This window comes from Mixophyes fleayi, chromosome 6 (assembly GCF_038048845.1).
Source record: "Mixophyes fleayi isolate aMixFle1 chromosome 6, aMixFle1.hap1, whole genome shotgun sequence".
Taxonomy (NCBI): domain Eukaryota; kingdom Metazoa; phylum Chordata; class Amphibia; order Anura; family Limnodynastidae; genus Mixophyes; species Mixophyes fleayi.
The window spans coordinates 41,484,499-41,511,069 of NC_134407.1; the positions used below are offsets into that span (position 1 = coordinate 41,484,499).

The 26,571-nt window shown below is 39.5% G+C and overlaps 1 protein-coding gene across 7 annotated transcripts in view; it reads left to right on the forward strand.

Moving 5' to 3' along the window:
- The first annotated feature begins 1,157 nt into the window (after positions 1–1,157).
- FAM13C (family with sequence similarity 13 member C) overlaps positions 1,158–26,571 on the forward strand; it is a 118,461-nt gene continuing 93,047 nt past the window's right edge. For 3 of the 7 annotated variants that reach the window (XM_075216354.1, XM_075216355.1, XM_075216358.1), the window contains exons 1-2: positions 1,158–1,323; positions 15,537–15,593. In XM_075216354.1, coding sequence (XP_075072455.1) covers positions 1,262–1,323; positions 15,537–15,593 — 119 coding nt within the window. In that variant the 5' untranslated portion in view covers positions 1,158–1,261. Of the gene's footprint in view, positions 1,324–3,354; positions 3,507–15,536; positions 15,594–26,571 lie in introns of those variants that run through there. The other 4 variants (XM_075216359.1, XM_075216353.1, XM_075216357.1 and 1 more) reach the window with 2 other exon arrangements.

Genomic DNA, 26,571 nt, shown 5'->3' on the forward strand with positions numbered 1-26,571 from the left:
TCACATGAATGTGCACGGCCCGCTTCATGTGCGGCGGGGAATGTTCTTTTCCCTTCTTTCCCCGCTGCAGCGCCGTGCTGGGAGTCTTGCTGCCTAACCCACCAGGATTCTAGGTGGAAATCCTATTTCCCTAGAACATAGCAAAGATTGCATGTCATAGATCCTTGTGAATTTTTATTATCTTTATTAATCTTTTTTTTTTTTTCAGTAATTAAATTTCAGTTTAATTTAAAGGAAGGTTTGTCATACTCCTTTAATGAGCTACAGGAGGCTAAAAACAAACAAACTTAAATTTAGCAGAATTGCAGGAAGTAGCTGAAATACGGAACTGGTTGTCTCGCTTGATGTATTTGTTCCTCAGCTGAACTCCTCAAGAGTACTCTGCTAACAAGTTAAACAAAATATAATTCATTTCAAGATAACAAGTTAGACCTAAAGTCTGACAAAGGTTTTATTTATTGCAAAGTGAGGTATGATCAATTAGAAAAACAACTATTTTGCCTCCCACCTTTTTACCATTTTGCAGGAGTTTCTGAAATAAGCAGGTCTATTGTGTTTATTGAAAGCTGGGTGACACTGTATAGCATTGACGAGGCTGACTGTATATGGTAATACATGATAATAAATCCATCCTTGTCTGGATGCTGAATCCTTCCTATACAGTACAAGGACTGTCCCTATAGCATAGAGAGAAAAACACAACAGAATAGTAATATAGAATAGATAAACAGAGCATCACTCCTTTATGTAGCTGAATATTGGGGCTACAGAAGCACAGTCGTTTAAATGCATTCAATCTTTATTAGCAAACACACAAAAAAATAAAAATAATAATAATAATATAATATATATATGTATATATATATATATATATATATATATATATATATATATATATATATACAAACATATACATGATTTGTTTATAGAGATTTACTGCATTATAAATATCTATTTTTTTTATTTACACTAAACACTGGGGATGCTAGTTTTAATAAGGTTCCTTTTTTACAATCTACAGTCATCAGCTTTCTCCTCTATGTACTGTGTCTCAGCAGCAGTGTCTGATGTGTACTGTGGTTCCTGAGTGTTGCAGCAGGGCTAGTCCCAGTGGTTAGACCAAGTGAGCATGTGCAGAGCAGCCCAAGGTATGTGCATGTCGAGCTTACAGAGAGGCTTGTCTTTGCAATGCCATGTTTGTGTATGTGTACCAACTACTGGACAGGATTCCGTGAGCCCGCTCGCCCCGCTCTGTAATCTGATGTTTTCTTGTTTCTGTTTCAGCCTTCAGGATAATTCCTTCAGCAGCACAGCTGTAACAGAGTAAGTGAATGCTTTAAATACACCGTGATGTGATTAGTAAACAACAATGTATTCAGTGCTGTGCGTTAAATCCTGTGTTTCTAGTGCACTCCCTGCTGCAATTTACAGATGCTTATCTGAGACCGTACCTAGCTTGATAGACTGTCAAGATGAGCATATATATGTCTTATGGATGCACAATATAGGTGTGTAAATCAATTAACGATAACCACCAGCTCCAGAGGTGTTGTGTTGTAATGCATTCTATTTCTTGAGACCGCTGACAGAGGAAACAGGTCGATTTTCTGGTGTGTCCTGTGATCACAGCCTTATAGATTTTGCATGCTGCTAATCAAGTGCACACTGGGATCTCGCATACCCTGTTGGTTGATGCCAGACACTGCTCCCCTATAAATTCAATTTTTTATTTTTATTTATTGTATATTTGAAATAAAACAAAACAATGTATGCAGAGTATAGTCTGTAATACAAACAACAGTACAATCAACATTGCTTAAAAAAAAAAAAAAATTATAGAAAAAGGTAAAACATCAGGCAAAAATAGATGGGGCTGGGGGGAGCAAACGGGCCTAAATGCAATTTATAAAGAAGACAGACAGCGTGTGTGTTTTGTATAGGAAAGCCGATGGGGTAAAAGTGGGTTAAATGTTGCATTGGAACAAAACTTTGATGGATCAAACTACCAGTTTTCTCCACCCACACATACTGGGTTTTAGTTGTGACAAAGCACAAAAATGACAGGCAGTTTCTTGTTCAAGAGCTCAATGAGGTGAAAACATAATGAATGAGACTGGCAAGGTTATCAGTGTAATCCTTTTGCATTTTACATGAGTAATTCTTTTACATTTATGCATGTCGCTGTCAATACGTTCATTTTATGGGCTAAACATCAACATCAGAAATGTAACTCTCTACAAACAGATTCTATGTATCTTGCTTCTTTCTTAGGGGTCTATTGATCAAATATGGAAAAGCTATAAATTGGATTTAGGGCTTCTCCCTATTTATGAAGCCCTCCCTCTGGGTGATAGCTTTCGCCGGGTATTGTCGGCACTGACCTGGTCCTCAGCAAGTGTCACCAGTGAGCTGAGCATCATTCAGCCACCCCGGTGTCATTTTAATCATAAATATTGCAGACGATGATTTTCTATCGCTGAGATAAAGAGTGGAAATCATCGATTTAGTAGATAAATAGACTCTTTTCTAAAAGGCAGGTTTGTTGATGAAATACACAATATAGGCCCTTGATAAACAATGTGTGTGTTATTGACATGGTCTGAAATGCAGATAATACTGACTTTGGTTTTATTGATTAATGTCAGGAATTGTTGGGGTGTGTTGCTATATCATTTTATGAGTATGTCTCTGTCACTTATATTGCTGTTTTTACACTGCAAGGACTTGTTCATGCTTTTCATGTCCCCACGGTCCAGTGTGGTACATGACGTTTTTATCGGAATGGTGATTGCAGCTTTGTCAGACCAGACTCACAATGATACAATCACACTGCTTCATCATACTGTTGTTGATCTTTTAAATTTGTAAAGTTTCCTTATAAATCTGGATAAAACGACCAGGTCTTGCCTTGCTCTATTCTAGTCGAAGGCCAAAGTTTCAATATGGACACTGTTCCACAATGGGGCCTAAAACAGTAATACAAATGTATCATTTAAAAGAACCATGCTCAAAATTATTATTTAATGCCGCCGCATCATTAATTATCTACCCTTGCTCCATCACCCCACGAGAAGCTCTGCTGGCAAAATGCTTTTATATCTTTATAAGATCAAGCTCATTTTGAGCCAGTCAGCCAAGTTTGCGGCTTAATTTTCCTTTCCCTCTTCTAGTTTTACATAAATGCTAAACATTATTGTGTTTCGGTGTTCCATCCATCCTGATTGGGTATTCTGACGTCTGCTGTGGTTCAGGGAGGATGTCCTCACTCTTGTCAGCAGTGTGTTATTGGTGGACAGCACACAACCTGTATGATTAAAGCCCGCCTCAGAAGGAACTAACAGACCATCCCAGTACCCTGCCAGACATCAGGAGACTTTCTGCAAAGCCGCCCTCCTTCATATAGACAGAGTATTGTCCATAGAAAACATGTTGCTGGCAGGAGTGAGAACAGCCTCACCTATGAATGCAGCAGACAACTGGGGACAAACCGGATTGTCCGACTCCAAGTAATATTCTTTTTTTTTTAAGTTATGGAACTCCTAAATTTAATTTTGGGTGGCATTATCCTTTAAAGAAGAATTAGAGGGCAACCAAGAGGGGGTATAACTGAGACCTGCAGGAATTCTATGCTGGACACCGGTACACTGTAAGCTTCAATTCTTTGCCTCGTACCTCACAAATTAATGTATTGATAGATTGTATTCTCATGAATATTTCTTTAATACACAAAATGTCTGTGTGTACCCTAATCTCAACTGGATCCATGGTTTCTATTAGTTTGTCCTCCCAATTAGACAACCTGTTGAGTTGAAAGGATGTAAAGCTTTTATTTCCGTGTTTCCTTATTCCTTACACGTGGTAGACTATCATAAGTAGTGTTCTTCATTTACCATGTCTATGTAATGCCATGCTTAAGGGTCAGTGACCAACTATATATATATTTTTTTTTTAAAGTTTTATTTTTGAGAAGGTCAATAATGAGCATCAGTCCAAGACAAAATCTGTTACAATCAGGTTATGCATGTTCAGGGACTAATACAATCATTGTATATCATAATAAAAAGAGTTTTGATATTGACCAAGTTTTAACTATAAGAATAGAAGAAAGAAGAGACAGAAAAGAGAGGATAGTCAGAGAAAAGTGGGCAAGATAGATTAGAAGGCGGTGTGGCAGGCCGCCAAAAGAATAAAAGAAAAAGAAAGACCAACTATATTTTTAATGTAATTACATTGATTTTCATTCAGAGGTATTACCATGACTGCAGATGTCAATAATACTTTGTGCTTAAAGTACATGTATCACTGATCACATATTCTTCAGAGTTGATAAACAGATCGTGATTTTGTATTCAACTCATCAAAACAAGTTAAAAATAAATCTAAGCCCCCCTAAAATTCCCTAGTCTGCGATGACATTGACCTTTATAAACACAGCTTAACACTTTATCTATTTGTGAACTACCAACTCTCTTGTCAGTCTCATTCAGAACTCAAACAGTTCAGCAAACAGAAGTTGTCAGCCCAAGGGATGTACCTATGACTTCAAACCTTAATGCATGTCCCAAAAACACATCTGTACACAGGGTTTTATCAAATTCTCCAAATAACCTGTTATTATGTTCCTTAGTTTTTTAAGTAGATAATTATCTGGGTGATCTGTTCATACAGCATATGTATATGTGTGATGTATATGTCACTGGTCCCTTGTACGAACATGCACATGTTTAATTTACCACGACTTGTTTAGATTGTAAGCTCTAGTGCACAGGATCCTCTCGCCTTCTGCATCATTGTTTCTCACTGTGTTGCTGTTTAGGATATGTTCAAATGGATCCCTCTGATTGTACAGTTTGTGGAATAGGTAGTTGCTATATAGGTAAAGGATAATGATAATCTGACTTACTCCATTTTAATGCTATGTTTACATATCGCCTTTTACCCAGGGTCAGTGTCAGATTGGGTTATACAGCACCCACCAGTAAATCCAGTTATCTGTGCCCACTGGAGAAGGGGATTGAAAAATATTTTATATATCATTAATTCGTTTGCAATAATCGACAACACACATATTGGGTTAATGATTTCTTTTTTATATCTGAGAAAAAAAATAATTTGGGATGAACCAGAGGACCCTCTGGTAACTGTGATGACTAGTCTGACCCTGTGTGTGGTCAAGTGGGTGAACTAATGAAAATGAATTAAAAAAGTCAAGGTGTCTGGTAACCACAGTGTTATTGCTACCTAAAGCCACCATATTACAATTGCACTGTCCATTTCCACTTGGACACTAGCCGAAGAAAAATGGACCAATAATGCAACGTTCTGCTGTTATGGTCCACTTTCTCTTGAACCAATATCTAGTGCAGTGATGGGCAAATTTTTTCAGGAGCGGGCCAAATAAAAAAGAAAAACTTTATTAATTAATTTATTAAAAACCTCAAATATCGAAATATATAATACAAATCTAATGTCCTTTCAGGAAGGAGGATGAAGTGTAATGGAGGAAATAGCTGGGAAAGCATAAAAATGAAGGTTCTGACACACAGGGTTGGCCCTAATAATTTTATGCATATTTTAATGAAATTTTTTAAAATAGTGGCGGCCGGATAGAACCTCTAAGCGGGCCGGATCTGGCCCGCGGGCCATAGTTTGTGCATCGCTGATCTAGTGGAACAACTTCTACGCCTGTAACATTTATATTTCCAATGTCAGTATTTCGCTAGAGATGGTTTGGGGGCTTCAGTCCCTGTCTCTGAGATGAGGCTGAATATTACTAGCAAAGTACCTAAGCTATGGTTCCATACATACATCACAAATAATTTTCTCTTAAGAATAAAATGCACTGTTACAGCAGAATCATGTGTAGTATAGCAACTTTTTTTTACCTGTTTAAAAGTTGAAGCACTTGAGATGACCTTTTAAATAATCCATCATCTCTCGGCTTTCAGCCAATCTCAGCATGTTTGCCTAGTAAGCTTTTAGATAGTTGCTATGCTGACAGTGCCCATACTTATCATGCTTTTGGCCCCTTTTATCACTTGGGGCTCTCAAGGTGTCTACTTTTAATTGACTTGCACTTTGAGCATTAGATCTCTACAAATACCCTCTTATGTAACGAGTGATTGCTGAAACATATGAGATGCAAGTACTTGGTATGGCAAATTTTCCAGTTTTATTTTAGTGCTTGTTTGGCTGTTGCTTATCTATCAAGTGTCTAATTAACAGCAGTCAGGTACATCATTTTGTGGATTATATTTTAATCCACAATGATTTCAGCTGTGATATAATGTAACAAATCCAACCCATCATGTAGCCTAGATAATAACAGTGTTAAAGTGGACTTGTTAAATGCACACAGCCAGGTTAATAGTTATTTCAGAAATGGAGATCACCATCAACTAACAATCTGTGTGCTTGGTGCTAGCTAAGAACAGATGACCCGTGACGTAGGGAGTCATCCCTGAAACACTGTGTCCTTCTCATGCCCCTCATAGAGGCGAATCACTAACTAATACCTGTGTGCAGTCCTTCAGCAACTACTCATTACTATAATTATTATTGTTTATATTTGTACGGTTCCAAAATTCCAAAGTGCCTTACAGTAGGAAAATAGTGTATAGTACATAAAATATAGAGGATCAACAAGCAAAATACAGAACAAGCGAAGGCAAAATGCAGAACACTTAAGAAACATAAATGCAGCAATACCAAAATATTTAAGCATAAATTATAAGACAAAATAAGTATGGAATAAGTATAATGTGTACAGGACATGCAAGTCACATCATACAAGAATGCATTGGTGAACGAGGTGGAAACAGACAATCATTGAACAGTTATGTCAGCAGACAACATACAACTAAATACATGTCACATTTACTCTGTGCTAAAGCTGTATAGTTTCTTCTAAATTCACGTTTGACTTGCTTGCAGGAAGTTATCCATCTTCGGGTCAGGTGTGCATAATAACGAGTGAACAGAAGCATATCCAATGTATAATAGCACAGCTCCTTGCCTTAGGAGGTAAGGAGCTGTGCTATAAGCAAGCCAATCAATTTAACAATAGTGCAATCCAGAATGGAAAACTGAGGGACACTGTCAGAAGGTGTAGACAGAGGGATGGTAGTCTGGCTGGAAACGGGGGCACTGTGAGGTTCTCAACAATGGAAGTGAACAGTCTGTAAGGTGTCAGAGGGTCACAGTGTCATGGTACAGCATGGTATGCCCCAGGTCTGTAGTTTCAAGTTTTACAATCTGCAGAAGAGTGGGGTGTTTGGCACTGGAGTGAAACCGGTACATCACATTACACACCAGACAGGAGATACCTGTTCCTATAGTTATATAACAAGGAGCACAAGACAGAAGAAGGGTCACAGTTTTGTAGCTGATTTTCCTCCAGAACTGTACGGAGTTTAATAACTGTACATTTACATTCAGCCTTCAATCTGACTATACTATTATTGGCATATTTTGAAAACTGCATGATAAGTACTGTAAAGAGTAATACAAAATGGGTTGTCTTGAGATGTCTTCCACCCCGGATACTGCTATGTTCCCTCCACTCTAGGTATATTTTCTTTTCCTTTTAACTACAAATACCAATACTGAAAATGAAAAATGTCAATATGGGGGGGGGGGGGGGGGTCCTCATATCTAGACATGTGTGTGTGCTGCCTTCACTGACAGGTTAGGGATTCCACTGGTGGTAGAAGTGGTGGTGTATACGGTGGTACAGAATACCGTCACTTCTCCTACTTCCTTCATTGTAAAACGATCAGATTCCATTCACTTACATTCCCATTTCATTTTCCATACCGCCACTTCTAAATGTCCACCTTGACCACTGGATTCCACCATAGAACATTTTAATATTTATGATAATGTAAGATGCCCATAGTTGCAAGGTACAGTAATTCTCACATACAAGTCCTTCTTACAGAGAGGCTACTGGTAGTAAAGAACTAGATTAAACTCAAATCATTAGAAAGTAAATGGGGCATTAGCATGAGCTGAGAGAACAAAGAGAAAGGGGCGATATCCAGTAAGAAGGCTGCTACAGTGACTAGCACTATGAGAGAACTGGAAGAGAGGAAACAGAAATGTATTTTTTATTTATATTGTAAGTAATCTCACTGCAGTAAATGGAGTTGTTATAAGTTAATGATGCAAATCTGTTGGTCTAAGAATCTGGAAAGCACTCTGAGAAAATTGCAGTTTCCAAACCATCAGTTCCACACTTCTGTAACAGTCTTCCAGTACTAACTGCAAGTGGTTATCCGTACTATCGCGCTCCTCCCCTCTTGTGTCGCATTCCATTTAACCGACTTCCTAGACTGTTACTATAGCAACTAAAGTCAGAATTAAACTTACTGTATACCAGAAGCAGACAGATATATACGCTTCACTCTCACTTTCCCCTGAAGCAGGGAATATAGGCACTCTACATGCTGTTGCTCACAGTTTGTTTTTTTTGGTTTGGAATGATGTACATTAATTTCACGATGGATTTATTAGTGCTCTTCCATGTTTCATCATGAAGACAGATGCATCTGATGACAGTTTTTTTCTAGCAGTAATCTGACCTATTTATAATAAAAAATAATAATACAAATGAATGCAAATAAAATTCATTCATCTGTAAGGGTCATTTATGAAGAGCATAAATGCAAAACTGAAATGCACTTTTGTGATGTCGTGCATCTACTTTTGTGCAATTGCACGGGAGGCATTTCCAATCAAAGATGGTGGCATCTGTGGGGGGGTGCAGCAGTCCGCATTGGCTGGTGGCATCTGTAGGGGTGCAGAAGTCCGCATTGGCTGATGGGAGGGAGGATAGGGGGCTTTCCTTGCAGAATTCTGATTAGGCTCAGGAGTGTCCCTACTTTACACCTAGCAATAACAAGACTGGCAGAACTGTCCTTACTACATGTGTCACTTTTGTGTGTTTGAAGCTTTTTATGTCATTGCCCAATCCCATGAAATGCATAGGTCCCAATTTTGGTGGGACAGTCCTGAATCATGGACCTCAAAAGGGGCCTCTGCAGAAAATGGACAGACTTTCACCTAAAAGTGAGCATTTGGGCATAATCTGGTCAGGGTTTGGGTGGAACCTGGGGCATGTTCTGTTTTTATGAATTTTACCCTGCTCAATTTAAAGTGTATCTGCAAACCCACAAAGCAGATTGCAGGCTGTTCTAGTTACCCTGAAATGGGTGTACGCCTTGAAATGCAGTAGCTAGACAAATAGGCTCATTTGCGTACATTAAGGAGCATTTAAATGTTTTTTGTCTACAGATGGATCAACAATAATAATGTTCGGAGATCAGAAACCATTGTATCTTGATACTGGTGCTAAACCAAAATAGCAATACTAGGTGCTGTAGTCTCCTGTATATCCTATTTCTATGCGGCAGTCAGTCTTTAACGTGGAGTGTTATGCCTCTTGATTTGTGATTACTAACACATCTTGATTAAAGGAATAGTGGGAACATATGTTCCTTCTGCTGGCATCAAAAAGAGAATATTTCAGTTACCGAGCTAAAGAAATGTTAAAAGGTGTTCTGGCTTACTTTAGAGAAAGGAAAGTAATATAACTATAAATGCATGTGAAATGGATGTCAAACAATAATATATAAATTATATAATGTAATAGAAGATAGTGCCTGAACAAAGTTCACCAACAACATACTGTAAAAGCTATCCGCGCAGAATATACCTGATAATAACAGTACAAGTGTAATATATATAAAGAATAAGCTCTATGTATGCCTCATACTCATACAACTAGTGTTTATAAAATACAGACAGAGAAAAAGCATATAGTTATTGAACTATGTGGGGATAAAGTGTAGGGATTGTCCACTGAAAAATGTTACCTTTCTAGGCACAGTCACCCTAATAATAATAATAATAATAATAATAATAATGCTTCCCGCATCCTACTCAAGTAAGACCTGGCTTTGGTATGTAAAGAGAGCAGCTTTGCATTCTGTAGATTATAGTGTTAAGAACCAAACTCATTAATAAAAAATCCAGGGTTGCACAGAACAGTATATTCTCAATATAGCACTTCAGGATGTAGAGCTGATTAGATTCAATGTTTCACTCACTCCCAGATCACTGAGAACAGAGTGAAAGGAGTTTGGGGCATGTATGATTATTAAGTAAACTAGTAGTAATAGGTCTACTTTCACATATGCTTACATATGGAAAATACAATTTGTCTCTAGTGCTTACTTTCAGACGGCCTCTCCTTGGTTCAGCAGGTCATCTTTGGACCACAAATCCTTATGTTTCTTTTTCCTCCAATGTCCCCGTCTTTTGTGCCTTATGTATAGATCTATATGGATAAACTCCTCATTTGGCTTATACATTTATTACACCATTTCCTACACTCTTACACACAACTAAAACTCTGCAGCAGGACATAGCATAAATACTTTGTGGTAGGTGTAGCAGTTTAAGACATTATGAACCAAGAATGTTTTTCGGATCGTCTCATATGAGTAAAGATACATATATGAGATTGTTCAGACAGCAATTATTCTAATTGTTTTCCTTTGAGAACTTTTGAACCATAGTGACGTTCATGTTAACACGTGCAAATAGTTCAAATATTGCATTACTACATCAGCCATTTGAAACATGACACAGCAACTACATATGTCTCTTTCTGATGCATGTACAGTAATAAATAAAAACATGCTTCACAGCTAATTGCAATGTAGCATGTGTGGTGGATTTTAAATGATTAACGCCTGTGACATACACCTGCACGAACTCCAATGTAGCATGTGTCGCTTGGTCATTTATAAATACAGTAGCAGTATGGTGTTGCAGTGTCATTTTCAAACCTAGGATCATAACATATCACTTAACATGCAAGCAGGGCCGGCCTTCAGGGAGCTATAGGAGGTACAACTGTATGGGACCAGGACTGATTTGGGTCCTGCTGTCAGAAGTCAGTGTTTTCTTTATTTTTTATTATTAATCAGCTCGTGCTGATGTGTGATCAGCTTGGAACAGAAAGGGAACACTGATCAGAGTGGTGCCCATATAATTAACAAGTACTGAGATTTGTACACTGAAATAGGGTAATTTGTGCTCAAACCCTATGGTCTAATACAGCAGCACAGTTGTCAATGTATTCCTCCTTGATAGAATCAAAATTGTAATGGGGTAAACTGCGCTCATAAATAGAGACGACTGTGGATATCTTTGTAATGAAGGCTATTGCTGCAGGGTGAGAAACTTCTCTCGACCATTTTAGAGGTAATAAGAGTCTATGCATGATCTCTTGTTACTTTTCTGAACATAACATGACTAACATGACTGTGTTTATTTAATATTTTTCTGTCCTGTTACTGTCACAGAAAACGTATAAATAACGCTCTTACAGCATAACATTTTGAATCGGTAATCACTTTATTTTAACATTTAATTAAAACAAAATTATTTATATATATATATATATATACATACTTTTTACTGCAGATTTCATCTGGAAAGCTTCATTTCTATCCTGATTGGCTAGTTATCATGTGATCCGATGAATTGAATTCTGGGAGTTGTAATTCTGTTAACGTATTGTTGCTATTGCAGTAACAGTCTATACAAATACCAGCCCTAGAAACCTTTGGCTAAAAGTCAAATACGTTGATTTAATTTACAGTCATCTACTCCAGTCTTTATCCTAAGTCAGCCATGTAAGTATTCATTTTATATAAATAATGGAGCTTGTTATAATACTTGTGTGAGTGTGTTTATAAATATACATGGGAACTCTATAGTCCTGGGAGAAAATGTTACTAAAATGAAACCGAATAATAGTGTAATTTATGCAGAAGTTGTCTAGATCAGAGACACAGTTAAAGGAAAACAGAAATACTTATAAAAAAGCTGTAATATGCAATTATATTTACCATTATAAATATAATAATTATATTTGACACTGATAAAAACGTTGTAACCACACACTTTCTATCAGAAAAGAATGAAAAATAAATAAAGGGATTATAGTTTACAAGCATGCTCCTCCCCAAATCCTTAACCAGCCTCAGCACTAGGCAAATTGGACTGGTTCCCAATATAACAGGCAAAGCACAGGTGTGGGAGCCCCCTGCTATAGCAAAACTATACCTTCCGCTGGTCAGCGCAGGGCGTTTCTATGGTGTCTCTATGAGGAGAGGGATTCAAGGAACGTTGTGTATCCTCCACACCCTTCTAGAGACCTGTGCTGAAAAGGGCTGAGGCTCATCACACCTTCCTTTTACTGTGGGGACCAGTGTAATTAACTGGAGTGGGGCCCCTGACTGTGACGGAGAGTAACCGGCATCCCCCCTTCACTGCCAGCCAATCACAAGCGGTTTCCCATCATGGCCGTTTGTGGGTGACAGTGATGGGAGTCCCGGGGATAGTGGGTGTGTGGGGGAACTGGGACAGTGTGTGCGGGAGGCCCCTGGTGGCTGGGACAGTGTGGGCCTGATTCATTAAGGAACATAAGTCCCTTTGCGTGCCGTATTTTGCGTAAAATTGCTCTGCACATGCTCAGAAACTGACTATACATCAGTGAATACAAATGCACGCAATTCATCTTTCAATGCAAATGATACTTCCGACTGCCTATGATTTGAAGGGCGGAATGTATAGCACAGCATTTACTGAACTCCATGTGAAATGGTTGTGGGGCTAAAAAACAATCTGTATGCTACTGCTGACATTGACTGTGAGGATGCCGACTTACAGGTGGTTGTGGCAACAGAGAACATGGTCCAGATCCATCCACCTCAAATAAACAGTGTCATCTTGGTAATGTAAGTCATAGATGCCTACCCTGTTAGAACTCCCAAGAGAGCAGGTACTTCTCACAGAGTGCTTACCTGCCGCAAGTCATGAATCTCATAATTAAGCCCCTCCAGCTTTGGTAAACACCGAATAGCAGGGACGTAAAGCTGTGAGGTGCATCATCGAGCCTCTGCTAATCGTTTAGGTGATTGCCTTGCCCACTGGATTACGTGAATTACGCCATCAGGCCCTGACAGCCTTATTTTATTCTGCCTTCTCCGTATCTCCTGGAAGCCAGGTAGAAGTAAGCAGATATGTTGTAAATTTATTATTTTCTTAATTGCAATCCTAATCTGAAACAATTATTGCCTCATAGTTTTGTTTTTTTTTTAAATTACTGCAGCTCTTTGTTACATTGTCAAAAGACTGATTATAGAAGTTACATTAGGTAGTTGCAAAATCTGTGTATAGAACGATGGTTATTTTATACTTTTGGTAATATTATGGTTGTTATTATTACTCCTATTATTTTCTCTTGGTTTGAGCAATACATAATCCCATCATGGCATGGGTGCAAGTACATTTAGCTTTTTTATACAGCTACTGAATGTACCAACCTATATACATATGCTGCCCATGAATCCTATGACACCTGGCCAGCCCCACTAACCTCTATAGAGAACTGTGAAACTTGCCTCTTGCAGCCTCACTCCTTTGTATGGACATGGAACTTCAGTGACCACTAAAATCCTTATAATCTATTTGCACTATACCAAGGGCCTAAAAGGACCACAGCTATTTTCGGGAGCTAACTTGTTCATCGACAATTATTTCTTTTTTTCTTAAGAATTGAAAGCTTAGTTTACAGATACGAAAGTAAACAAACACGCAGGTCAAGTAGGAAAGTGTGAAGCATAAAACCAGATTTGTTTTCTTAGACATCTCATATTGGAAAATGTCAATGGTACTGTACATTAATGCGAATGTACAACATTAATACAATTAATCTGTTATAAATATTTGGTTACAAATAACAAATCACCTTAACAATAATTAATATGTAATTATATATTGTATTAATTGATTGCAAACACAAAGTTCATCTGCAGTATTATTATGCTTTATTTTATATAGCACCGACTTCATCTGTAGCGCTGTACAGTCATGGCCAAAAGTTTGAGAATGACACAAGTATTGGTTTTCACAAAGTCTGATGCTTCAGTGTTTTTAGACCTTTTTGTCAGATGTTGCTATGGTATACTGAAGTAAAATTACAACCTTTTCATAAATGTCAGAGGCTTTTGTTGACAATTACATTAAGTTTGCAAAGAGGCAATATTTGCAGTTTTGAAGACCTCTGCAATTCACCTTGGCATGCTGTCATTCAACGTCTTGGCCACATACTGAATGAAGGCCGCCCATTCTTGCCTAATCAATTCTTGAAGTTTGTCAGAATTTGTGGTTTTTTGCTTGTCCACCCGTCTCTTGAGGATTGACCACAAGTTCTCAATGGGATTAAGGTCTGGGGAGTTTCCTGGCTATGCAGCCAAAATTTTGATGTTTTGATGTCTGAGCACCTTAGTTATCACTTTTGCCTTATGGCAAGGTGCTACATCATGCTGGAAAAGGCATTGTTCATCACCAAACTGTTCTTGGATGGTTGGGAGAAGTTGCTCTTGGAGGATGTTTTGGTACCATTCTATCTTCATGGCTGTGTTCTTAGGCAAAAATGTGAGTGAGCCCACTCCCTTGGCTGAGAAGCAACCCCACACATGAATGAACTCAGAATACTTTACTGTTAGCATGACACAGGACTGATGGTATTGCTCAACTTTCCTTTTCCAGACAAATGTTTTTTCCAGATGCTCCAAACAATCTGAAAGGGGATTCAACTATTGAACCGCTCTCCTGATCCGATAAATGGTTTATTTAGGTGCAATCTTTCTAGCAGCAATATCCTTGCCTGTGAAGCCCTTTTTGTGCAAAGCAATGATGACTGCACATGTTTCCTTGCAGGTAACCATGGTTAACAGAGGAAGATCAATGATTTAAAGCACCACCCTCCTTTTAAAGCTTCCAGTCTGTTATTCTAACTCAATCAGCATGGAATAGTGATCTCCAGCCTTGTCCTCGTTAACATTCTCACCTGTGTTAACAAAAGAATCGCTGACCTGATGTCAGCTGGTCCTTTTGTGGCAGGGCTGAAATGCAGTAGAAATGTTGTTTTTGGTATAAAGTTCATTGTCATGGCAAAGAGGGACTTTGAAATTAATTTCAATTCATCTGATCACTCTTCATGACATTCTGGAGTATATGCAAATTGACATCATAAAACTGAGGCAGCAAACTTTGTAAAAAATAGTATTTGTGTCATTCTCAAATTTTTTGGCCATGACTGTACAACAAGAGTTCCTTATTCAGATGCAACAGTCCTTAATGAAATCTCTCTACCTTAGACACACACACAAACCAAGACCATTTTATTCAAAAGCCATTAAGCTACCAATATGTGATTTGGGAAATGGAAGTACCTGTGAGCACAAAGTATCGAAGAATCGAACTCAAGACCCCAATGCTACAAAACAACAATACTTTTATCTGTGCAAAGTGCCTCATACATGCTTTAACATGTTAAATGATAGTCCAATGTAAATCAGCATGCATAAAATCTTGTTCCTAATGTTATGGTCATTAGCAGTTTACTTTTGCTACTATGGCAGCGTTTTAATTATATTTATACTTGTTTTTTGAAGGACCGAATGTGAAACCCCCTCCCTACATGAAGACCAAACTGTCTGTTCCAACCTCAGGTGAGATATCCGCTCTAATAACCTCAGTTTCAGTGAGTTTAGCACAGACTACAGTAGGAAGGTATTGTGAGTGGGGTGTTGCATTCTCAGGATTGTGTACAATGGGCCTGAGTCATTAAGGAGAGCAAAGCAAAAAAAAAAAAAAGGAGTAACTTTGCACCTGGCCAAAACCATGTTGCTTTGGAGGGGGGGGGGTGTAAATTTAAAATGCGGGGATAGATTTATAGTTGGGATAGGGCATGTCCTAGATGAACTTTAAATTTCAGTGTAAAAATAAAGTTTTCAAGTATTTGTGTGCTACATGAAAAAGCAGCCAGTATTTTCCTTGTTTTGCCTTACTTTCCTTAATGACTCAGGCCCAATATGTTTATTTAGACTATTTTATGTTTAGCTGTCTACTAACAGACCAACATGCGCTTCCTTCTTAACTTTACTTAAGTGTTGTTAAAATAAATTCTTAAGAATATGTATCATAAAAAGTGCATTTCCCACCATTTTTAGAATGGACTAGTCCTCACGAGTTGCCATATTCCAATATCTTCCAATATTAAAGTCATAAAGACACTATATATCATACAAGCACTATGTTCCAGTAATAGATAATTTCAGTTACTAACCTTTCTTATCGGTGTCGCACTGTATCTGTGTTTCTAATACCATGCAGTGCGGAGATGGACAGTACACTGTAGTTTTGGGTGGCATTAGGTGTGCTTGAATAAAATTAAAAACGTTTCTTGTCTGAGCTCCGTTGATCCAGTGATGCATCTAGCAGCTGTTCTGCTCATATGATCAGGGTTTTCATAGCCTTCCTCTGTGAGCTTTCATTGCATGAATGGAAAGTTAATAGAGGAGAGGCCTTGACAACTCTGTGAGTGTGAACAAGGCTGTTCGGACAGGAGATGGGATCATGATAGATACCATTAGATGCATTGGAGGACCTTCTAAATCGACATACTTGTCTACTTTATCATTTTCCAAGAGGAGAGGTGAACTACAGGTGCTCGGTGGGGTGTGGCTCCGGGAATGGCATCATTTTGGCGATACTGTCATTTAATCATAGGGGTTGGGCTAAAATGACGCAATCCATAACGAATCGCGTCATTGAGTCCCCTCTCCTGTAGGATGTGGGATAATGGCCTGCCCAACCATTCCGAGAGAGTGGGAAGTATGATGTAAGTAACATTTTGATTTTATCTCGTCTAATTCCACTCAAAGCCAATTTTAGTTTTGTTTGGAAATAGGTTTTATGGATAGGAATGAAATTTATTTTAATGTCTTATCTGAAGCAGTGTCATTGGCAACTAAATATATCTTTTTGGTATTTTAGAGGCATCAGTTGTTTTCTGTGTAGATGATAGGTTACGTAAAAGGACATAATGCTTGCTTTTAAAGCAATGTATATTTTCAGATCTCTTCTGGCTGAATAAAACATTGGCAACTTTAGGTCTGAGAGATGCTTTCTTCATTAGTTTGTGTTTAGAAATGCTATGCATGTATTCCACCATGTCAAACATAAGGTATCCACCTGGCAGGGCTAGTCCATGGGGGAAATATGAAAATATAATTTTAATTGATATCTCTAGTTTATCAAACCATTTTTTTTTACATAAAGTTCCAATAGACGCTGTATAGCAGTCCTTATTGTGACATTTTCTCAAAGTGCTTATCAGTTACATAGACCATTATTTTTCCTTTTCCATTACAGTGAAAGGGAATAATAAACGACATGTTGCTCTACATGCAAGTGCAAGAACATGCTCCATCTGTACATACAAGTACATACCTCTCATCTATCTCTCTTCAACTGGTACAGTTCCGATTTAATGAGTCACGCAGTCTTGACAGCTTTGACTATATAGGGCCGGAAGGCATGTCCCATTCACATGGTGAACGACTGCCACGTGTACCTGGCACTGGGGCGAGCTGCATTCGAATGGTGTTATTGTAGGAGACTAAGGGTACAGGAGGCGGCCAAGCACATTGGGGATATTGGACGTGCCCCTCGTGGGATGTGGTCACGGCCTTTGATAAGCGGTAATACCCACTTTTCATGCCACACGTTTTCCTAAATCCATAACTTAATAAAATGGAATGTATTATAATGACATAGTAAGGTTGAAAAAACATACAAGTCCATTATTTTGTCCGTTGCCAATCGCGCTTCAAGGTGGGTGCAAGTGACGAAAAGTCATTCCTAACCCCCCAAAATGTCAATCTGATAAATTCTCAGAATCAATCACCTCCGTATTATAACTACAAATGCTTATTATAACTACAAATACCAATACTTGTAAAGAAGCATCCAATCCATTATAACATTCTGTTAGTGAATCTGCTATTATCACCTAATGATACAGTACAGAATCCCGTCCTATGCTGATGGTGAAACTGACTGTGTGTCACTCACTGTATGACCCTTTTCCGCAGTATGATGCTTGGTACAAAAAGTTAGTTAAACCAATGTTTGTATTGACTTTGGATGTATTCCTACATATCACTTAGGTCATCTCTAAGGCACCTCATTTTTCTAACCTTTTTATAATGTAACCCTTCAATCCATGGTCTTAATGAGGTTGTCTGCCTCTGTACCCACTTGCGTTTAATGCGTTATGAGGGTAGTATTACAGAGCATTAATAGATATTTGTCCTGAAAATAGAAAAATCATAGCTCAGAAACATAGCTTAGTTTTCCACTTGTAGCCTCAGCTACAAGCCATGTAACATTATGTTACATTTGATCTATCCAGATTTTGTTCAGATTTATTCTTCGGGAGTGCTTGGTCAATCGTCAGAATATACAAATATAGGGGCAGTTTCTACTTCCACTAAAGTGATGACCTTGTGCACACTCATGGGTATTATTTGCGATCCAAATCACTTTGGTATATGCACAAGAAAGAAACAGCGGAAAGTACATTTATAGGGACACAGGCAAAGTAAAACTTGTTTATTTTTATTAACACAATTTTAAACTGAATAGACCAATTTTAAAGTGAGCTATTAGGTTGTGCCGCTGACCTTGTTCCAGAGAAAGCATTGCTTTGAAGTCACAGGGATCATTGCTTTGTGGTGTGTTTGTGATGGCAACAGTGTTCTGAATAACGTAATAATGGCAGTAATAAGCTGGCATTTGTGGTATTCATAGACTTATAAATAGGATTACTAGGGTTAGGACTAGTGCTATGCTAGTTATTCCACCTTGCTGTCTCTTTTGAAGTCCATCATTAATAGTATACCAACTTTATATACCGTGAGATCAACCGTTTTCTGTCCAATAAATAAGAACTTTAATCAACAAATTTTATGTCCAAGGAGGACAGGGACATTTATTGTAAATGTTTATACTGGGCCTGATTCTTGTTCGGACAGGCGTCAATTTGCGCAGCTTATTTTGCGTGAAATATCTCTGTATGTGATCAGAATCTGACCTTATGCCAGGAATGCAATTGCGGACAATTCATGTGTGACCGGAAATGACAATTACGACTGCCTAAGACTTGAGAGGCAGAATGCGGTAGGAAAGGGGTATATTTACGTAGGCCATACAGTGTTCTCCACAGCACCTATTTCCTGGTGCTCCACCTGGCTGGTTATACTTGCCACCCGGCTCTTGGACCCCAACAGAGTCCTATTATAATATAATAAACCAGTGTTTCTCTTGTTTTAACAGGCACTATGTGAGCATTAGGGCCAGCAGAGTATGTTAGACCAGTCCTGACAGGTGTGGGCAATAACCTACAACATTTTTCAATATTATTGCAAAGTATTACACTGCCCCCACCCAGCCACTTCTTAATGTCACCCGGCTGGCAGCATTTTCTGGGAAGCCATGTGCGATAAGGGTGTTCCAACGCAGATGTGGCCGATTCAAGTCTTGGTTTTCTCGTTAGTGCATTTGGTTTCACCCGTATCGTTTGCATCCACTACAGGGTTGGAGTAAACACCGACTGATAGTGATGACTGTCATGGTATAGTCTTTGATTTAAAACGTACACCTATGCGTGCCGCTAGCTAGCCCATCTGAATGCAAGTAAGAGAGACTATAAAAATGCATTGTATGTAGAGTATGTATTGAAAGCATCATTATTTATGTAAATAATGTAAAAATAATATTAATATTTTAAATTTAATATTTATATAAATGATTATGCTGATAGCAGTAGTTATTTTATATATTGATCAAAAAAGTGTCATGCGTTTCATGTGACCTGTTATTGTGCATATGCTTATGCGTATAATGCAGTCTGTTCTGTGTGTCTACGTACGGGCCGTACGGTACGACAAGTACTGTGTATACAGAGCGTACTTACACCCGTGTATGGAAACATATCTTGAGATGCGTTTGGATTTTAATACGGTATGAACTAGGCACAAGTTCAGTGCTCTTTATTCAAACGCAACTTATGTGCAAGTTGCTTTTGGACTTTAATCAGGGCCACTATGTCTTAATATTAGTATTCTACTTTAATGTAAATAAGAATATTTTTTTCCCTCACGTAGATATGAGATCTTTAGTCAAAAACTAAAAAAACGCAGCAACATATGATACATTTCTTTTGAAGCGTAGTTTCCCTTGGGAAAAAAAAATAGTTTTGAATGGAGCACATGTTTTACCTTTGGTGTAGTGTTAACATAATTTGACAGGTCACTTTAAGGATACAGCAATCCAGCGCTTCTAGTACTGCTTGTCTGATTTATACAGACGTTCCAATCAAGTAGCCATCTCTCCTAGTTCTGCTTGCCTGATTCATACAGACAGTCCAGCGCTTTAATCCTCTCTTCTAGTACTGCTTGCCTGATTAATACAGATGGTCCAGCACTGTAATCCTCTCTGCTAGTACTGCTTGCCTGATTAATACAGGTGGTCCAGCACTGTAATCCTCTCTCCTAGTACTGCTTGCCTGATTCATACAGATGGTCCAGCACTGTAATCCTCTGTCCTAGTACTGCTTACCTGATTCATACAGATGGTCCAGTGTTGTAATCCTCTCTCCTAGTACTGCTTGCCTGATTTATACAGATGGTCCAGCACTGTAATCCTCTGTCCTAGTACTGCTTGCCGGATTCATACAGATGGTCCAACGCTGTAATCCTCTCTGCTAGTACTGCTTGCATCATTAATACAGATGTTCTGGTTCTCTAATCCTCTCTCCTCGTACTGCCTGCCTGATTCATGATTCATACAGATGGTCCAAAACTGTAATCCTCTCAGCTAGTACTGCTTGCCTGATTCATACAGATGGTCCAGCACTGTAATCCTCTCTACTAGTACTGCTTACCTGATTCATACAGACGGTCCAGCATTGTAATCCTCTGTCCTAGTACTGCTTATCTGATTCATACAGACGGTCCAGCATTGTAATCCTCTGTCCTAGTACTGCTTGCCTGATTCATACAGACGGTCCAGCACTGTAATCCTCTCTGCTAGTACTGCTTACCTGAATCATACAGATGGTCCAACGCTGTAATCCTCTCTGCTAGTACTGCTTACCTGAATCATACAGATGGTCCAGCACTGTAATCCTCTCTGCTAGTACTGCTTACCTGATTCATACAGACGGTCCAGCATTGTAATCCTCTGTCCTAGTACTGCTTGCCTGATTCATACAGACGGTCCAGCACTGTAATCCTCTCTGCTAGTACTGCTTACCTGAATCATACAGATGGTCCAACGCTGTAATCCTCTCTGCTAGTACTGCTTACCTGAATCATACAGATGGTCCAGCACTGTAATCCTCTCTGCTAGTACTGCTTACCTGATTCATACAGACGGTCCAGCATTGTAATCCTCTCTGCTAGTACTGCTTACCTGAATTATACAGACGGTCCAGCATTGTAATCCTCTCTCCTAGTACTGCTTGCCTGATTCATACAGATGGTCCAATGCTGTAATCCTCTCTGCTAGTACTGCTTGCCTGATTCATACAGATGGTCCAGCGCTGTAATCCTCTCTGCTAGTACTGCTTACCTGATTCATACAGACTGTCCAGCATTGTAATCCTCTCTCCTAGTACTGCTTACCTGATTCACACAGATGGTCCAGCGCTGTAATCCTCTCTGCTAGTACTGCTTACCTGATTCATACAGATGGTCCAGCGCTGTAATTCTCTCTGCTAGTACTGCTTACCTGATTCATACAGACTGTCCAGCATTGTAATCCTCTCTCCTAGTACTGCTTACCTGATTCATACAGATGGTCCAGCGCTGTAATCCTCTCTGCTAGTACTGCTTACCTGATTCATACAGATGGTCCAACGCTGTAATCCTCTCTGCTAGTACTGCTTGCCTGATTCATACAGATGGTCCAGCGCTGTAATCCTCTCTGCTAGTACTGCTTACCTGATTCATACAGACTGTCCAGCATTGTAATCCTCTCTCCTAGTACTGCTTACCTGATTCATACAGATGGTCCAGCGCTGTAATCCTCTCTGCTAGTACTGCTTGCCTGATTCATACAGATGGTCCAGCATTGTAATCCTCTCTCCTAGTACTGCTTACCTGATTCATACAGATGGTCCAACGCTGTAATCCTCTCTGCTAGTACTGCTTGCCTGATTCATACAGATGGTCCAGCGCTGTAATCCTCTCTGCTAGTACTGCTTACCTGATTCATACAGACTGTCCAGCATTGTAATCCTCTCTCCTAGTACTGCTTACCTGATTCATACAGACGGTCCAGCGCTGTAATCCTCTCTGCTAGTACTGCTTGCCTGATTCATACAGATGGTCCAGCATTGTAATCCTCTCTGCTAGTACTGCTTGCCTGATTCATACAGATGGTCCAGCGCTGTAATCCTCTCTGCTAGTACTGCTTACCTGAATCATACAGATGGTCCAGCACTGTAATCCTCTCTGCTAGTACTGCTTACCTGATTCATACAGACGGTCCAGCATTGTAATCCTCTGTCCTAGTACTGCTTGCCTGATTCATACAGACGGTCCAGCACTGTAATCCTCTCTGCTAGTACTGCTTACCTGAATCATACAGATGGTCCAACGCTGTAATCCTCTCTGCTAGTACTGCTTACCTGAATCATACAGATGGTCCAGCACTGTAATCCTCTCTGCTAGTACTGCTTACCTGATTCATACAGACGGTCCAGCATTGTAATCCTCTCTGCTAGTACTGCTTACCTGAATTATACAGACGGTCCAGCATTGTAATCCTCTCTCCTAGTACTGCTTGCCTGATTCATACAGATGGTCCAATGCTGTAATCCTCTCTGCTAGTACTGCTTGCCTGATTCATACAGATGGTCCAGCGCTGTAATCCTCTCTGCTAGTACTGCTTACCTGATTCATACAGACTGTCCAGCATTGTAATCCTCTCTCCTAGTACTGCTTACCTGATTCATACAGATGGTCCAGCGCTGTAATCCTCTCTGCTAGTACTGCTTACCTGATTCATACAGATGGTCCAGCGCTGTAATTCTCTCTGCTAGTACTGCTTACCTGATTCATACAGACTGTCCAGCATTGTAATCCTCTCTCCTAGTACTGCTTACCTGATTCATACAGATGGTCCAGCGCTGTAATCCTCTCTGCTAGTACTGCTTACCTGATTCATACAGATGGTCCAACGCTGTAATCCTCTCTGCTAGTACTGCTTGCCTGATTCATACAGATGGTCCAGCGCTGTAATCCTCTCTGCTAGTACTGCTTACCTGATTCATACAGACTGTCCAGCATTGTAATCCTCTCTCCTAGTACTGCTTACCTGATTCATACAGATGGTCCAGCGCTGTAATCCTCTCTGCTAGTACTGCTTGCCTGATTCATACAGATGGTCCAGCATTGTAATCCTCTCTCCTAGTACTGCTTACCTGATTCATACAGATGGTCCAACGCTGTAATCCTCTCTGCTAGTACTGCTTGCCTGATTCATACAGATGGTCCAGCGCTGTAATCCTCTCTGCTAGTACTGCTTACCTGATTCATACAGACTGTCCAGCATTGTAATCCTCTCTCCTAGTACTGCTTACCTGATTCATACAGACGGTCCAGCGCTGTAATCCTCTCTGCTAGTACTGCTTGCCTGATTCATACAGATGGTCCAGCATTGTAATCCTCTCTGCTAGTACTGCTTGCCTGATTCATACAGATGGTCCAGCGCTGTAATCCTCTCTGCTAGTACTGCTTACCTGATTCATACAGACGGTCCAGCACTGTAATCCTCTCTGCTAGTACTGCTTACCTGATTCATACAGACGGTCCAGCGCTGTAATCCTCTCTGCTAGTACTGCTTGCCTGATTCATACAGATGGTCCAGCACTGTAATCCTCTCTGCTAGTACTGCTTACCTGATTCATACAGATGGTCCAACGCTGTAATCCTCTCTGCTAGTACTGCTTGCCTGATTCATACAGACGGTCCAGCATTGTAATCCTCTCTGCTAGTACTGCTTACCTGATTCATACAGACGGTCCAGCATTGTAATCCTCTCTGCTAGTACTGCTTGCCTGATTCATACAGATGGTCCAGCATTGTAATCCTCTCTGCTAGTACTGCTTGCCTGATTCATACAGATGGTCCAGCGCTGTAATCCTCTCTGCTAGTACTGCTTACCTGATTCATACAGACGGTCCAGCGCTGTAATCCTCTCTGCTAGTACTGCTTGCCTGATTCATACAGACGGTCCAGCATTGTAATCCTCTCTGCTAGTACTGCTTGCCTGATTCATACAGATGGTCCAGCATTGTAATCCTCTCTGCTAGTACTGCTTGCCTGATTCATACAGATGGTCCAGCGCTGTAATCCTCTCTGCTAGTACTGCTTACCTGATTCATACAGACGGTCCAGCGCTGTAATCCTCTCTGCTAGTACTGCTTGCCTGATTCATACAGATGGTCCAGCGCTGTAATCCTCTCTGCTAGTACTGCTTACCTGATTCATACAGATGGTCCAACGCTGTAATCCTCTCTGCTAGTACTGCTTACCTGATTCATACAGACGGTCCAGCGCTGTAATCCTCTCTGCTAGTACTGCTTGCCTGATTCATACAGATGGTCCAGCGCTGTAATCCTCTCTGCTAGTACTGCTTACCTGATTCATACAGATGGTCCAGCATTGTAATCCTCTCTGCTAGTACTGCTTGCCTGATTCATACAGATGGTCCAGCATTGTAATCCTCTCTGCTAGTACTGCTTGCCTGATTCATACAGATGGTCCAGCGCTGTAATCCTCTCTGCTAGTACTGCTTACCTGATTCATACAGACGGTCCAACGCTGTAATCCTCTCTGCTAGTACTGCTTGCCTGATTCATACAGACTGAGGTGTTGTTGGTGACTATTTTCTGTGAACTTTTCATTCAATGTAATGTTCCTGGGGGAGAAGAATTGGCACCCACTCTGCCTGTTTTGGACCAGGCCCACCTCAGTAGTATAAAGGTGTGCAAGTCTGTACCATTGGGTGGAGGTCATTTTGAATTGTGGTAAACACCAACTGAGAATATATATAATTTTTTATTTTATATTATTTTAATGAACTCCACCCAAAACAATATTTTTTTAATGTATTATTTAAATCAATCTTGCTTCCCACATATAGTAAATAAGAGGGGTCCTGCCTAAATCGGAGAGCTGGTTCTCACTATGAAACTCTTACAAAAAATATTTTAAAGCACTGCTGATGGCTTGTGGTGTGTATACAGTCATGACAATTAGTGAGCTGGTTCTGCAGTTCATAATACAGGAGGTTCTGGAGGGTGACCACCCTGTTTGATATATGTAGCAGGCAGGAATGATTAGGAAGCAGTTGTTAAAATGGACAAACACTTTAAGATCTTCCTCCTATTTAGTCTGGTGTCTGTGGTATTAGCTATTGATTTACAATATGCAAAATAAGGACGTACACCTATAATAAAGCAATGATTTATTGGATAAATCTAACAGAATTTTTTAGGAAAGAAATTGCAGTATTCAATTACTTTTACACAGTAGCTGTCATATAAGATTGAAAGACATCATTAACAGTGTACCCTTCGTAAAGTCTATTATATATCTATTGCTATGCATATCATTCATGATAAAGACATTTTAAGCACTGCAGTTTTTAATAAAACAATCAGGTATCAACGCAATTTAATAAAAGAAATATTGCCAACTGAGCGATAGTCAGCTGCCCTGGCGATACTGGGAACGATAAGGCTTAAGTTACCGCCTTGCTGGCTGTACTAATGCATGGGGGAAGCCTTCCCCAGTGAATCTTTCCGTCATCAGGAGCCGTGACCCCTTGATGTGTATAGGGTGAAATAAAAAAACAAAAGCTCTATCACCAGTAAAAACTAAATAGGGCTTCTCGGCCTTCCATAGATCTGTCCTGCAATTGCATCTAAAGAAAAAAATGTTGCATGTGTGGATACCTTTTAATTTGTACTTGTGTGCAGGTGACCAGTCATTGAGTAACATGATGCAGTGTGCACAAATGTGCTGTAATCATTAGCAATCCGTTAGATCAGTAATAGGCAACCTGATACACTTAAGGGGCCACATGGAGAGCCCTATACCCTTCAAAAGGGCCACACTACTCCTCATTTTACTAATAAGTAAAAACAATGCAGTTAATCAAAGAGACACCTATCTGTGATATAATATCAGCAGGCATTTAAAACAAGTGTCACAAGCTATAACAAACCAATCTGACAATAGAGCAGGAATGAGCGGGGGGCACAGATGAAGGCTCAGAGAGCACATGCACATTAGAGTCACCTGTTGCCCAACACTGAGTTAGATTATCGCACAATTCAGAAAACAAAAGCTTGAATATTTTTGCTAAATTGGATATTAAATCTCACTGTTCCAGTAGCACTAGCATCTGTTGGAGAAAACAAGTCATTTAATCATTTCCACAACTTCCACAGATTTCTATACGGATTTGTTTATTTAATTTCATCTTTCCGCACTTACTTTTATCACTATATTTAGTTGTTTTTTTTGTGTTTTATTTATATTTATAAAATCTTCATTAAAATTCCATGCA